The 12,446-nt window shown below is 47.6% G+C and overlaps 4 protein-coding genes across 4 annotated transcripts; 2 read left to right on the forward strand and 2 right to left on the reverse strand.

The window, feature by feature from the left end:
* Positions 1-2,280: 2,280 nt before the first annotated feature.
* On the forward strand, positions 2,281-3,527 carry LY89DRAFT_698794 (putative endo-1,4-beta-xylanase C; the record flags this gene model as incomplete). The annotated part of the gene is made up of 4 exons (XM_018217007.1): positions 2,281-2,576; positions 2,624-2,858; positions 2,912-3,057; positions 3,107-3,527. 4 exons carry the CDS (start codon positions 2,281-2,283, stop codon positions 3,525-3,527), a joined length of 1,098 nt encoding a protein of 365 aa, XP_018068883.1.
* Positions 3,528-4,130: 603 nt separating this feature from the next.
* LY89DRAFT_589554 (NAD(P)-binding protein) lies at positions 4,131-5,162 on the forward strand (the record flags this gene model as incomplete). The annotated part of the gene is made up of 2 exons (XM_018209538.1): positions 4,131-4,903; positions 4,961-5,162. The coding sequence occupies 2 exons, from the start codon at positions 4,131-4,133 to the stop codon at positions 5,160-5,162; spliced, it is 975 nt and encodes a 324-aa protein (XP_018068884.1).
* An 85-nt stretch (positions 5,163-5,247) lies between these two features.
* On the reverse strand, positions 5,248-7,389 carry LY89DRAFT_698796 (putative phenylacetyl-CoA ligase; the record flags this gene model as incomplete). Its single annotated transcript, XM_018217008.1, has 7 exons — positions 5,248-5,850; positions 5,904-6,122; positions 6,260-6,354; positions 6,408-6,524; positions 6,626-7,044; positions 7,139-7,217; positions 7,296-7,389. 7 exons carry the CDS (start codon positions 7,387-7,389, stop codon positions 5,248-5,250), a joined length of 1,626 nt encoding a protein of 541 aa, XP_018068885.1.
* A 1,070-nt stretch (positions 7,390-8,459) lies between these two features.
* LY89DRAFT_589948 (uncharacterized protein) lies at positions 8,460-10,553 on the reverse strand (the record flags this gene model as incomplete). Its single annotated transcript, XM_018209567.1, has 2 exons — positions 8,460-9,918; positions 9,964-10,553. 2 exons carry the CDS (start codon positions 10,551-10,553, stop codon positions 8,460-8,462), a joined length of 2,049 nt encoding a protein of 682 aa, XP_018068886.1.
* Between the last annotated feature and the right edge of the window lie 1,893 nt (positions 10,554-12,446).

A 12,446-nucleotide genomic window follows, 5' to 3' on the forward strand; every position in this document is an offset into this window, starting at 1 on the left:
ATTACTCCATATTCCAACCGGGGTATCTCATTACTCCCCGTCCTTGAGGCTGCATATCCAAATACCAATGTCCATCTGTATAATCAAAACAATCTGTGATTACCAAGCACCGCTAATGCTCCACAATGCTCGAGTGTTGTTGCTTCTCGACTTTCTTCAAATGCTACCTTGCAGAATTTTTATAGGTCGTCTGAGTTTGTTCAATATTTTCTAGGGTAATCAAGTTAGCGCTACTTTATTTTGATACAGCTGCGTTTTTACATACTCAGAAGCTTTCAAGGGCTCTTCTCTACAGCTGACTGTGGCCTCGAATCCCGGGAGTCCCTTGCCTTGACCTGCTCGCTCCACTTCGCAATGGCATCTTCTCTCTCTTCTTCTTCCTTCCTCCGTTCCCATTCTTGCTCTTGGTATGGTGGTAGTCGTTGATTCTGTCTCGGTCCATCACTCCTTCTGTCGAAGAAGTCTCTTGGCCCATCTGTTGATCGGCCTGGGTACTCGACGACCCAGCCAGTTGAGATAGTATTCCAGAATTTTTTGAGGGCAGGCATCATTTAACTTTGTATTTAGGTTCCAACAAGAGCAAAAGTAAGGTCTCACCATGAGATACTCGACCTATATATCACAACAAGCGAGACCCCTGCAGTGCCACCCACGTGACGTGCGAACTTCCCCCGAAACACAATCCCGAAGACTGCCGAAGATTTCGCATATTAAAAATTTCATCATAGACCTGCATCTGGCCTGTTCTCTTTGCGAAAACCGCGTTATTGGTCGCTGGAAATGCGCCACAGGATGAGAACCGAGGGGAAGTTCTCTCGAGTTCACCGGATCGGACTGTGGTGGCATGATTGCTGAGAATGTTGATCATGCAGTGGCCGAACCGGAGGGCTTACAACCTCGGGTCTGCCTCTGGGATAATTTGGAAGCTCTGTATGATTGGATCTACTTTCGTCAATACCCTGTATTCAAGGAGTTCCTGATTCTCTCATAACAATGCTCTCCTATGGTAATCACTTGCTTCAAATCCCACGAGCAAGTTCTTGCGTGGCGACAGATAGTCTGTTCAAACGATATCTGCTTTGGTTGTATATTGCTCTCACATACATTGTTTTCTATCGGTTATCAGTCAGATGTATCTTTCTGTCCTTGTATCAGATTTTATCGTCTCTATCTGCTTTGTATTCTTGGGTAGATTTTTATACCTTGTCAGGTGACATCCCCAAGCTTTCATGATCCTCTTAGTCTATGTTATGGGCTTCATCTGATGTCAAATATGAAATTTTCTTACTCAGATTCATTCTACATTGATCTTGTACGAAAATCAACTCAATGCAATGAAGTCACGTGCGCATTTGGGGAGTCAGCTTAGAGACAAATGGAAGAGACATCTTTACAACGGTACCGTCAGTTGTCAGGACAAAATCTATTCCTGCGAAATGAATGGTATATCTCGGACCGTTCTTCCCAGCTCGTTTTTGCACCAGAATGGACAGTACCCCGCGAATGGGAACGGGTATCAGTTCCGTAAGAATCGACAATTAATAAACTTGCAGAGTCTGTCTAAGATCTCCTGTATTCTTGGCGCTTGGCTTCAGTGGCAGAAATGACCTGACTTCGGTCTGGGGCAGCTGATCTATATCCGCGCGAAATCCGTGCATTCAGGCATAGAGAATATACACGCCCACCGGCTACTCTCTATCTTCTGAATGAGCCCACGCCTACAGAATCCAACGTTGCGTGAATTCGCATAAAGGCGATATATTCTACCGGCTTGACATTGCCGGCTCGTGGAACAAAGGAAATTTTTCCCCACAAAACTTTATTGCTGTCTCGGCAACCCCACACCACACCCCTGGTTCGCTTGAGAAACATCGTTGTTTGAAACAGCCCAGGCTGCGAGTCAGAATTAGGACGAACACAAATTCGTATTCGATTCGGGACGAGGAATGGATAAACATGAAATGTTGTCCTAAAAAGATTTCGGATGATGCAGTTCCAGCCTAATGTGTAGGTCAGACGAGAAGGTTTTCATATTTTCGAGGGGTATCCATCCCACCTCTATCCAATTGTTCCTCGTAGTACAATCGCCATTTGGGAGAGCAGTCTGTTTCCTTCTTTACGTTTCAGAACAAAGTATGTTGTCACCATTGTCACTTTCAGCGTCTTTCTGGGCTGGTGTTTGCTACAATTATATTCGAGGACAGCTTGCTTAGCATATTCTGAAAGCTTCTTTGTGAACATCTGAAAGCGTGCTGACAAGGATCACCAAGTAGAATCAAAATGCGCAGCTCAATCATTTCCTCCTTGTTGATAGCTCCAATAATTAGCACCCTTGCTGCACCAACGGTCGAGCAACTTCACCCATTCAATCAAGTCGATTGGGAGAGAGAACTCCTCGGACGAAGCGACGACGATGGCCTCCAGAAACGTGCTCGATCTGAGAAGAGTATAGACGCAATCTTCAAGAGCTTAGGCAAGCTGTACTTTGGTACCTGCGCAGATGCCGGTAGCTTGGCAAAGACAGACAATGCCGATGTTATCAAGGCCGATTTTGGACAAGTCACGCCCGAGAACAGGTGAGCCAAATGTTCCTTTTGAAAGACAGTCTTTAACTGTTTGATAGCGGAAAGTGGGATACCACCGAGGCCAGTCAAGGCAAATTTAACTTCAACGGTCTCGACACTCTGGTGAACTGGGCGCAGACAAACAACAAATTGGTTCGTGGACATACCACTGTTTGGTACTCTCAGTTGCCTTCATGGGTCTCTGCAATCACCAGCAAAGATACTCTCACTACTGTCATCCAAACCCACGTCAGCACAGAGATTGGCAGATATGCGGGCAAGATCTTGCAATGGGTAAGCCATGATCCCATTCGTTGAGTCTCTTCACAAAACTGATGATATCCGAGGACGTCGTAAACGAGATGTTTGATGAAAGTGGTGGACTCCGGTCCTCAGTCTTCTCAAAAGTCCTTGGCGAGGATTTCGTTCGCATTGCATTCGAAGCAGCCAAGAAAGCCGACCCTGCTGCGAAGCTTTTCATCAACGATTACAAGTCAGTCAAGCCGTTCCTTTCTCTACACGGTTATACTGACAAACTCAAGTACTGTTGAGAAGGGAGCAACCTATGCCAAGACCACTGGCATGATCAAATATGTCACAAAATGGATCGCAGCCGGTATTCCCATCGATGGCATCGGAGCACAAGCACACTTGATGGCAGGAGAATCGAAGAACGTTGCCGCTTCGCTTGCAGCTCTCTGTGCTGCTGCTCCTCAATGCGCACTGACGGAAGTCGACATTGTAAACGCAGCCGCAGCGGAATATGTTCAGACCGTCAAAGCGTGTGTCGATATCACTAACTGCGTGGGTGTTACTGTTTGGGGTGTTCGTGACCCCGACTCTTGGAGAGCTTCCAACAACCCACTTCTTTTCAATTCCGCGTATGCCACTAAGCCTGCATATTCTGCTCTGGTTGAAACTTTGGGTGCTTTGCCTACAGCCACTGCTCGACCAAGAATGTAAAGCCAATGTCTATTGTTGAAAGGTCTGGGGTGGGCCTTTACATGAGGCTGAAAAGTTTGGAATGAGTTATGTTGAGCTCGAGATTAGGTTTCTTCTGCATATATTGAATGCCAACATTGTGTACCTAGTTCCGTATGCAAAATATCTCACTCATCTTTGCAGAATTTTCGTTTCTACTCCCGCCTGTCAAGCAGCTCGCTCGCTTAAGGATTCAGGGGAGATACGGGGCTCAATTTCGACCACGACATCGTCGATCGCCAAATTGTCAAACCTTCGCAGGACAATCAACTCTACTTTCAATTCTTTACTCATCGTTCCGGACATAGCTAAACTCCACCCGCTGACTTGGTAATAGGTTTACAGGTTCATGTCGGATTAAGGTTCTTCCTTTCTCCAGATTTCTCCGGGTCCACATTTTCTCGAAGAGGAAAGCTAGTCGAAGTCCACTGACCTATCGGACATAACAATATCAGGTATATATGCAGCTTCCTAACACCTGAAAGAGAGATTTCGTTAGCATCTTCAATATTGAATTCAAGACCTTGAACATTCAGAGCACTCTATTTCTTTTCTTCGAAGCAGCCTCCAACTCAACTCGCTAAAATGGTCGAATACAACATCAACACTGAAGGCAAAGCCATAGTGGCAGCCTTTCCCTCTCAAGTCTCAGGACGGACCTTTCTCATCACTGGTCCATCTCAAGGTGGTGTCGGTGCCGAAACAGCAATCTCACTTGCTGATGCCTCCCCATCCACTCTCATCCTCCTCGGTCGAGATCTCACCAAAATTCAACCCACAATCGACGCTATCAAAGCCATCAACTCTTCCATCTTAGTCAAATACATTCCTGTCGATCTAGCTTCCCTCACCAGTGTTCGAGCCGTTGCCATAGCCATCCTCGACGACTCAACCATCCCCAAGATCGACGTAATGATCAACAACGGCGCTATAATGGCTGCTCCCTACTCCCTCACAACCGACGGCTACGAATCCCACTTCCAAATCAACTATCTATCTCACTTCCTCCTCACAAACCTTCTTCTCCCCAAACTCCTGATGGCTTCTCCACCAGCGAGGATCCTCAACGTGTCGTCCGCCGGCCATTCGGTCTCCGACGTCCGTTACGAATCCACCGATTTCGAGAAGGGGACAAAATACGTTCCGTGGTTTGCGTACGGACAGAGTAAGACTGCTTGCATACTCTTCAGTGTGGAGTTGAATCGAAGATTCAAAGAAAGCGGGTGTAAGGTAAGAGCTTTTTCGCCGACACCTGGGGCCGTCGATACGGGGTTGCAGAGATTCGTTACGAAAGAGATGAGAGAAGAGGGGATGAAGGTCTGGATTGCTTCTGGGAAAGCAGCGCCTGTTAGGAAGAGGTGAGACTTAATCTGGACTTGACACGAGAGATAATTGCTGACCAAAGCCTCGGGTAGCTTGCAACAGGGGTGTGCCACTTATCTGAGAGCATCTCTTGATCCGGCTTTGGTGGACCAGGATCTGGTTTTTCTTAGTGATTGTGTGCCAACTGATAACCCGGAAGAACTTTCTGCTTATGCAGTTGATGCGGAGAATGCGAAGAAGTGCTGGGCTTTGAGTGAAGAGATGGTTGGAGAGAAGTTTGACCTCAAACTCTGATCTCAAGAGACCACAACAGAGGACTTCATGCTAATGCTATTGTATTGATAACACTCGCTCCTATAAATGCAAACAATAATCTCCTCTACAGCTTTGCCTTGACCTTAAATTTCTTCTTCATTTCCTCCTTTAACACCCTCCTCAGAATCTTCCCCGACGCACTTTTCGGAACCTCCTGAATAAACACAACTCCACCCCTCAACCTCTTATGATTCGCAGCCCTCTCCGCAATCCACCTCGCAATCTCCCTTTCCACCTCCTCACTCCCCTCAACCCCCTCCCTCAACACCACACACGCAAGCGGAACCTCGCTCGCCCTCTCCAAATCCTCAACGCCAATCACAGCTACATCAGCAACCATCTCATGACTCGCCAAAATACCCTCCAATTCTGCGGGCGCGACCTGAAACCCCTTATACTTAATCAACTCCTTGACTCGATCCGTGATGTACATATTCCCATCCTCATCTTCGTACCCAATGTCCCCCGTCTTGAAGAACCCATCGGGAGTCTTGCACGCGGCGGTGGCTTCGGGATTGTTGTGATACCCGAGAAAGACGTTGGGGCCTGAGATCCAAAGCTCACCTTCTTTGCCAGGCGGGACTTCGTGGCCGTCTGGGGACATGAATTTGCAGATTTGGTTGGGGAGAGCAGGGCCGTTGGAGCCGAGGCCTTTGTTCCATTTGCGCTGTATCGCGTTGTCAGGCTTGTAATAGTAGAGTGTTGGAGGGGAAGACTTACTTGCATGTGAGTGACTGGCGAAGTCTCGCTGAGTCCGTATGCTTGTTTGACTTCCGTTCCTAGTCGGTCGTGTACGGCGTGGATAAGTTCTTTTGTAAGTGGTGCGGCTCCAGATGTGATCATACGAAGAGAAGAGAGGTCGTAATTTGATACTATAGGAGATTTGGCGAGGTGGAGGACTACTGGAGGGGCGACGAATGTATAGGTAATCTTGTGATTCTGCTTTTCGTTAGTGTTCTCTTGATAGACTTTCTAAAGATTGGAAATGCATGGAATTTTCCATGAATGAAAAATTGCACGAGCTGAGGTCCCCAAGTCGACGATTTTCCGAGAAATCCGAAAAGAGTCAAGCTCACCTGTATAATCTCACAAAATTTCTTAAGATCAAATGAAGGCATAACCAACGTCGTCACCCCTGCATAAGCCGGGAAATGCACCAAGCACTGAAGTCCTATTCTAATCAGCCCTCATCAACCCTCTTCTTCTCAAAAGAACCATACATACCATAAATATGATAAAACGGCAGAACACTCAAAACCCTATCATCCTTCCACCCCAATATCTGCCCCTCATTACTATTCACCATAAAAAGATCACTAACCACATTCCTGTGAGTTAACACTACAATCATTAGCCCCATCTTCCTTCAACGCGGCCACCAAATACACTCGCACCACCTCAAACCCAACGAAAGAGAAGAACAGGAAATTACCCAAACTTACTAACACCCTTAGGCAACCCCGTCGTCCCACTACTATAAACCAAAAACCCCAAATCCCTCCCAGCATCCAACCTCTCCCTCTCCCCCCTGACCTCCCCCTCCATTATCTCCACCCACCCCCTCACCCCATCCCCATCCCCTCCCTCTCCCTCTCCCACCACCAACACCCTACTCTTCTCAATCCCCACTTGTCTACACGCCTGCAACGCAACACCCAACAACCCCCCCTCCGTAACAAGGACCCCCGTCCCACTATCCCTCAAATGATGCGCCAGCTCCCGAACCCCGTACCCCGGGTTCGCGGGGCTGACGACGCCGCCCGCCCAGTGGGCGCCCCAGACGATGGCTGGGTAGTCGATTGAGTTGCGGGCGAAGAGGGTTAGGACGTCTCCCTTTTTGAAGGAGAGGGAGGTTCGGAGGCTGTGGTTTGTGGATTAGTGTTTGTTCTTTTTTTTTGGGGTTGTGGGAGAGGAGGAGGGGGATGAGGATGAGGATGAGTATGGGTTGACCTTACCCTGAGCCGAATTTCTGGGTTGTGAGTTTGAGGGTGGCGTAGGTGTAATGACGATTCGAGTAGGGGTCTTGGTAAATTACTTTTTTTTATTTTTTCCAGTCAGTCCCATCTCCTCTCTCTCATATCCATATCTTAGAACTTAAAGAGAGATACATACCCTGTGAATCAGGAAACGGCTTCTCTTTCCTGTCGAAGAGCGTCGTCCAGAGGTCTGTTTGCGGGATATCTATTCGTGGGATTTGGCGCGGCATTTTGAACTCTGTTTCCCCCCTTATTTTCTCTTCTTTTGTAGTGTATATGAGGAGTTCGTTTGCTTTGGCTATCGCTGTTATCGAGCCTCGATCATGGATAATGGATCTCTATCTCTCATTATATCCTCGTAGTCGTAGTCGTCGTCGTCGTCGTCGAAAAACAGCGGGGTACCTCGTAACACCAGAAATTAGCAAACAAGATCAAGTCCGTCTCACAAACACTCCATACTTCTTCCCTTCTTCCTTTCTGACCGAAAACAATCATAAGAGTGAGTATTGAACAACATCCCAAGATCCTCTACTCTACGAACACAGCTACAATAGCGCCAATGACATCAGCCCTCCACCAACTAAACACGCTCCGCTCGTCCCCCAAAACGCGGGGTCACGCCCCATTTTCGCACGAGTCATGCATGCAATGCACCTCGGCAATCCGCTTCTACCGAGAGAGAATTACTGACAGTAAGATCCAGAGCCTCAAAGGGGCGAACGTAGATCGAGATGCAAATCGCATTATTGGATACCGAGAGGATCAAGGTGCTGACCGAAAGAATAGGGGTCCACACTTTGAGTTTGCTGCTGTGTGAGCATTACTGGGGGAGAAGGTAATGAAGAGCGGCAGGTATGTAGTATTTGTAGGTTTCAATATATGGTTGATTTCAGCTAACATATGAACAATGGGTATATACGTTGTAATGTACTGTACTAGCAGACTTCCCTGCCTCGTTCATAAATTCTGCTCCCATCCCGTCGTTTCCCATCCCAAAGTCGTCATGATGTACAGTCCTATCCCGTTCAACTTGCTAGATTAAGTCCTCCCAAAATCACCAAGGCCACGATCTAAAAAGTGAAAATGCCCAAGATGAACCCCAATGGGTACTGTAACCTGGCCAAAATATGCGCCCTCGTTGCGCCATGCTAATCCCAATCAAATCATGCCACAAAAGAACTAATATTCAGAGTGGTGTCTTGTCGTGAGACGGTAATTATATGATATGTGCTGGGATACGCACATGTAATGATCGAGTAATCATCGCAATCGTAAATCATGTAAAGAAATGTTGAGTGGCTCATTCTGTAACAGATGTGAGGCCTTCATCTACCCTTGGCTCTAAGCTTGGCCATTCAACTGGAGTCATTGGCGCAAATCGAACTTTCTTCTCCAGCTCAAGTTTCTTCCTTTCAATTTCCTCGACAATTACCCATCTCCGTCGTAAGCGGTCTCTCCTCTGGTCGAATACGATGCTAAAAGCATCCTCTTCATTGCCGAAACTCTCTTCCAAGGTCTCCACTTCGAGAGCTTGTTTGTTGGATAACTTATCCAATTCCTCTTCTTGGCGAACTAGAAGTTGCTCCATCTGCTTGGCTTGCTTGTCTCGCATAACGTTGATCTTGCTCTGATGAAGACGATCCAAGTCGTCACGGAGATTGTACTGTTGACCCAGTTCCCGGAGATCCCGTTCTGTTACAACTCGTGCTGGGTTAGCATTGTCGCCAGTTCGGCCAAGACCGTCGCAGTAAGCTTCCATATGTCGTAGTCGGATCCTCACGCTTCTTTCTGCTTGCTTGAGAGTTGCCCTGAGCTCCATTTCTGCTGCGACTTGACGGTCTTCCAGGTGTGTCGCTGTTCGGGAATGGCGCTCCCTCATCTTCGTTGTAAGCTCTTCGTAGCGTTCCAGAATGTCAAGTTTGGATTGTCCATGACAAGTCCACATAATCCATTTCTGTTTCCGTTCGAATGCTGCGAAGCGATCCCGTTCGTTGATTTGTCGAGCTCGAAGAGCATTCAATTCCAAGCTCTCCAATGTCCTCTTCTCGGCATTAACTTTCTCTGCAGCTTCGAGACGCTCAGCTTCTTCCCTGGCAGCTTTCTCAGCTGCCTCCTCAGCCATCCTAGCCTCTTCTTCCAAGCGTCGTCGTTCTAGTTCTTCTTCCCCATTGCAATAATTTGGGCACCCCACCACAGGGTCCCAAACTGCCCCGCAAATATAGCAGAACTGCGCTTTGCATCGACAAGTGATATGACTACACCCTTGAGTTAATTCAACCAAGTTCCTACACTTATAACAACGTCTCCAGCCAGACTTCTCTCCCATTTGCAATACAGCATCAAGCTCCCAATCTGCTGGACAATCCTGTCCAAAAGCATGTGCGGCCCTTTTGCAAATCGAGCACGCCCTCGTCCGGCATTTGCGACATACGACTTCAAATGGATGCTTTGGGTCGATCTTTTTGCGCTTTGGAATGAACTCGCCACATGCAGGATTCGGGCAGAATATTCGAGATTCCCATGGTGTGCTGAATTGAAGGACGGCTTTCATGAAGAGATGCTGCTCATCCTTGGTCAAAACTGACTTGATTATAGAACCCGGTATAGCTCTGGTACAACATCGAGGAGGCATTTTCGATTCGTCATTCGCAGCTTGGGTGATAAGGATTCGAAGGCATGCATCGCAATAATTGTGTCCGCATGGGAGGGTCTGCAATGATTTGCTCTTCTTGAAATCATCTCGACAGCAAATACAGGAACTAAAAGGGTCAGATGATGTATCACTACATGTCGCATAGACTTACTTCATGTCATCTTGTGAGGATTTCGATCGGCGCAATTTGAATCTTCTGGTGATAGTGCTCTTGATGCTATTGTAGGACTTCCTCGTCGATACCGAGAATAGTGACGGCGCAGGTTCGGCAGGTATTGGCGGTGGAAATATTTGTTTGGTGATATCCTGAGCGTCATGTTGCGCCAAATATCTCTCGTACTCTGAAAATGACAAGTTCCTCCTGGCAGATGCTCGCTTTCGTGCTTGTGGGAGTGGAAAATGATCTGCTTGTTCGTTTGACGATCTTGATGTCATTCCGGTTGAGGCGCTTTCCTGCGAACTCGAAGATGTCGTTCGCCGATGCGACCCAACCGTGATGGCTGAATTCGACATGGAAATGTGATTCTCGTGATTGTTCTTGGGCGTCGAAGGTCTCGAGATGGTGATGCCCAGCTTCTCAGCCTCCTGAGCAAGGCTCTCGTCGAATAGAGGCTCTGTCTTCCCGGCATCGAGTTGTAGGACCTCGCGGACATATTCATCGTCATTGTACTCCACCGACGCTGCTGCTGCTGCGGCATTCTGCATGTCTGCCAGCGATCGCTTTCGTGTGACGGGTCCCATTATGAGGACGAAGGCGTAGAACTCAGGTCGCGCAGCGGGGTGGTCAATCGTGCTGTCGGCATCCGAACGGCAGGCGGTATCACTGAGTGGGGTTTATCGAGGTCGCCAGGCCAGGATTCTGGTGAGAGGCGAGCGAAGAGCGACAGCCACTCTATGTATTTTGACGAAGCGAAGTGATTGTCAATTGCTGTTTTGTTGTGAATGGTGCATCGTGAGTTGATGGTTTGTAGGTTACACGACGAACGGATGGAAAGATAGATGATCATCAGCTGGCAAGTGCAGCTGCAAGTGCTGTAAGTGCAAGTGCCAGCAACTTTGAGTAGTGGATGCGCTGAGAGAGAAGATGTGACGGGTGATGACTACGACTAGCCTCACTTTTTTCCCTTCTTCCCTGGCTCGGCTTGTGGCTCTTTTCTTTTTTGGTAGCCCTGACCGACTCTTCTCTTCTCTTCTCCAATCCAATCGCTTCAATTCAATGCAACGCCAGCACCAGAGACACCGCACTTATGACTTGCCGGTTCTTAATACTAGACCCAGACCAGATCAAACCAGACAACGACAAACACTCCATCCTGGATTAGACTTCGGCTTCTGCAAAGGTGGAGCAGAGGGCAAAGATCAACAAGCAAGCAACCTGCGAACGAACTTTGACGGGAGAAACGGACGACCTTTGCTTGCGCAATGAGAGGCTTGATATAGAATTTCCGGATCACCTTGTTGAAGCCCAATTGTAGAATGCATCTCAAGAAAGAATATACAATACACATCTCAAGTCTCATCTCACTTCCCCAGATCTCCTTGTATCTATCTACAGATCTCGAATTAAGCTTCCATCGCAATTTCTCTACTTAGGAGAATTAAGATCTCCCCTTCCCGTCATCGTTAATCTCACTCCGCAGAGCCACATCCATGATTGCCTCCGGGATGCCGTCTTCACACAGCAATCAGATATGATAAGCGCGCGAAAAAAAATCCTGACGTTGTTCAACAGGCATTCCATGACTTGCAAACACGGGCCTGCGGCTTCGTGCATAAGTCGAGACCCTCAGCATCAGAACTTTGAATATCGGCATCGGATGCAGGGGGACGCCGAAAGATTTTTTTTGGTAATCTTCTCAAACGATATATAATGAGATAGTACTATTACATTCAACCAGTTCAGAGAATGAGGGGAACGAAAGTCCGAGAGCGAGCGAACTCGAGGGGTAGGCAAAGAGATCAGCAGTCACTCGACGATGCTAACCTTAGTTCTCCCTTTTTTTCCAGAAGGTCTCAGGTCGCGCGATCAGACCGTGTCAGACGTCTTCGGCAGCGCGAAATACGTCTGAGAGTACATGTATAAGGGTCTGTGATTGTCTGAGGGTATCAACCAAATTTTTTTTTCTTTTCTTGGCTTGAGTGAGTGAAATCGGACGAGGGGAGGTTGGGTTTTGGCTGCGTTTGTTGGGAGGTACAGTACGCTGGTTTTTGGGTTTCGGGAAATCCGTGTGTTTGAGGTTTGATCCAAGGGGGAGGAAAGAGTTGATAACTCAGAATGACGTGCGCTTTAGGCCCGAGAAGGAAAATTTCAGTTCCCAGGATTCACCTGAGCTGCATCACATGATTCAATCACGTGCTAAGAGCAGACCTGATTCACTTCCACGTTTCTCCTCATCCAGACAACTGCGTACTGTTGTCCTTTCAAATCGATTCACTCCGAATAGAATTGAATTGAATTGATTCCGAGTCAACTTGATTCGAATCAGCTGGATTGAGCGTTTCAAAAACGGACCAACTGTAGTGAATATCAACCTACCACCTGCTGAACCGTCTTCCTCTCTTTCTCCTAGAATCCCTCATCAAGTATAAATAACTCCACCTGCCCTTCATTCTTCTAACCTCAAATCTAATCAC

Source organism: Mollisia scopiformis (assembly GCF_001500285.1).
Source record: "Mollisia scopiformis unplaced genomic scaffold LY89scaffold_17, whole genome shotgun sequence".
Taxonomy (NCBI): domain Eukaryota; kingdom Fungi; phylum Ascomycota; class Leotiomycetes; order Helotiales; family Mollisiaceae; genus Mollisia; species Mollisia scopiformis.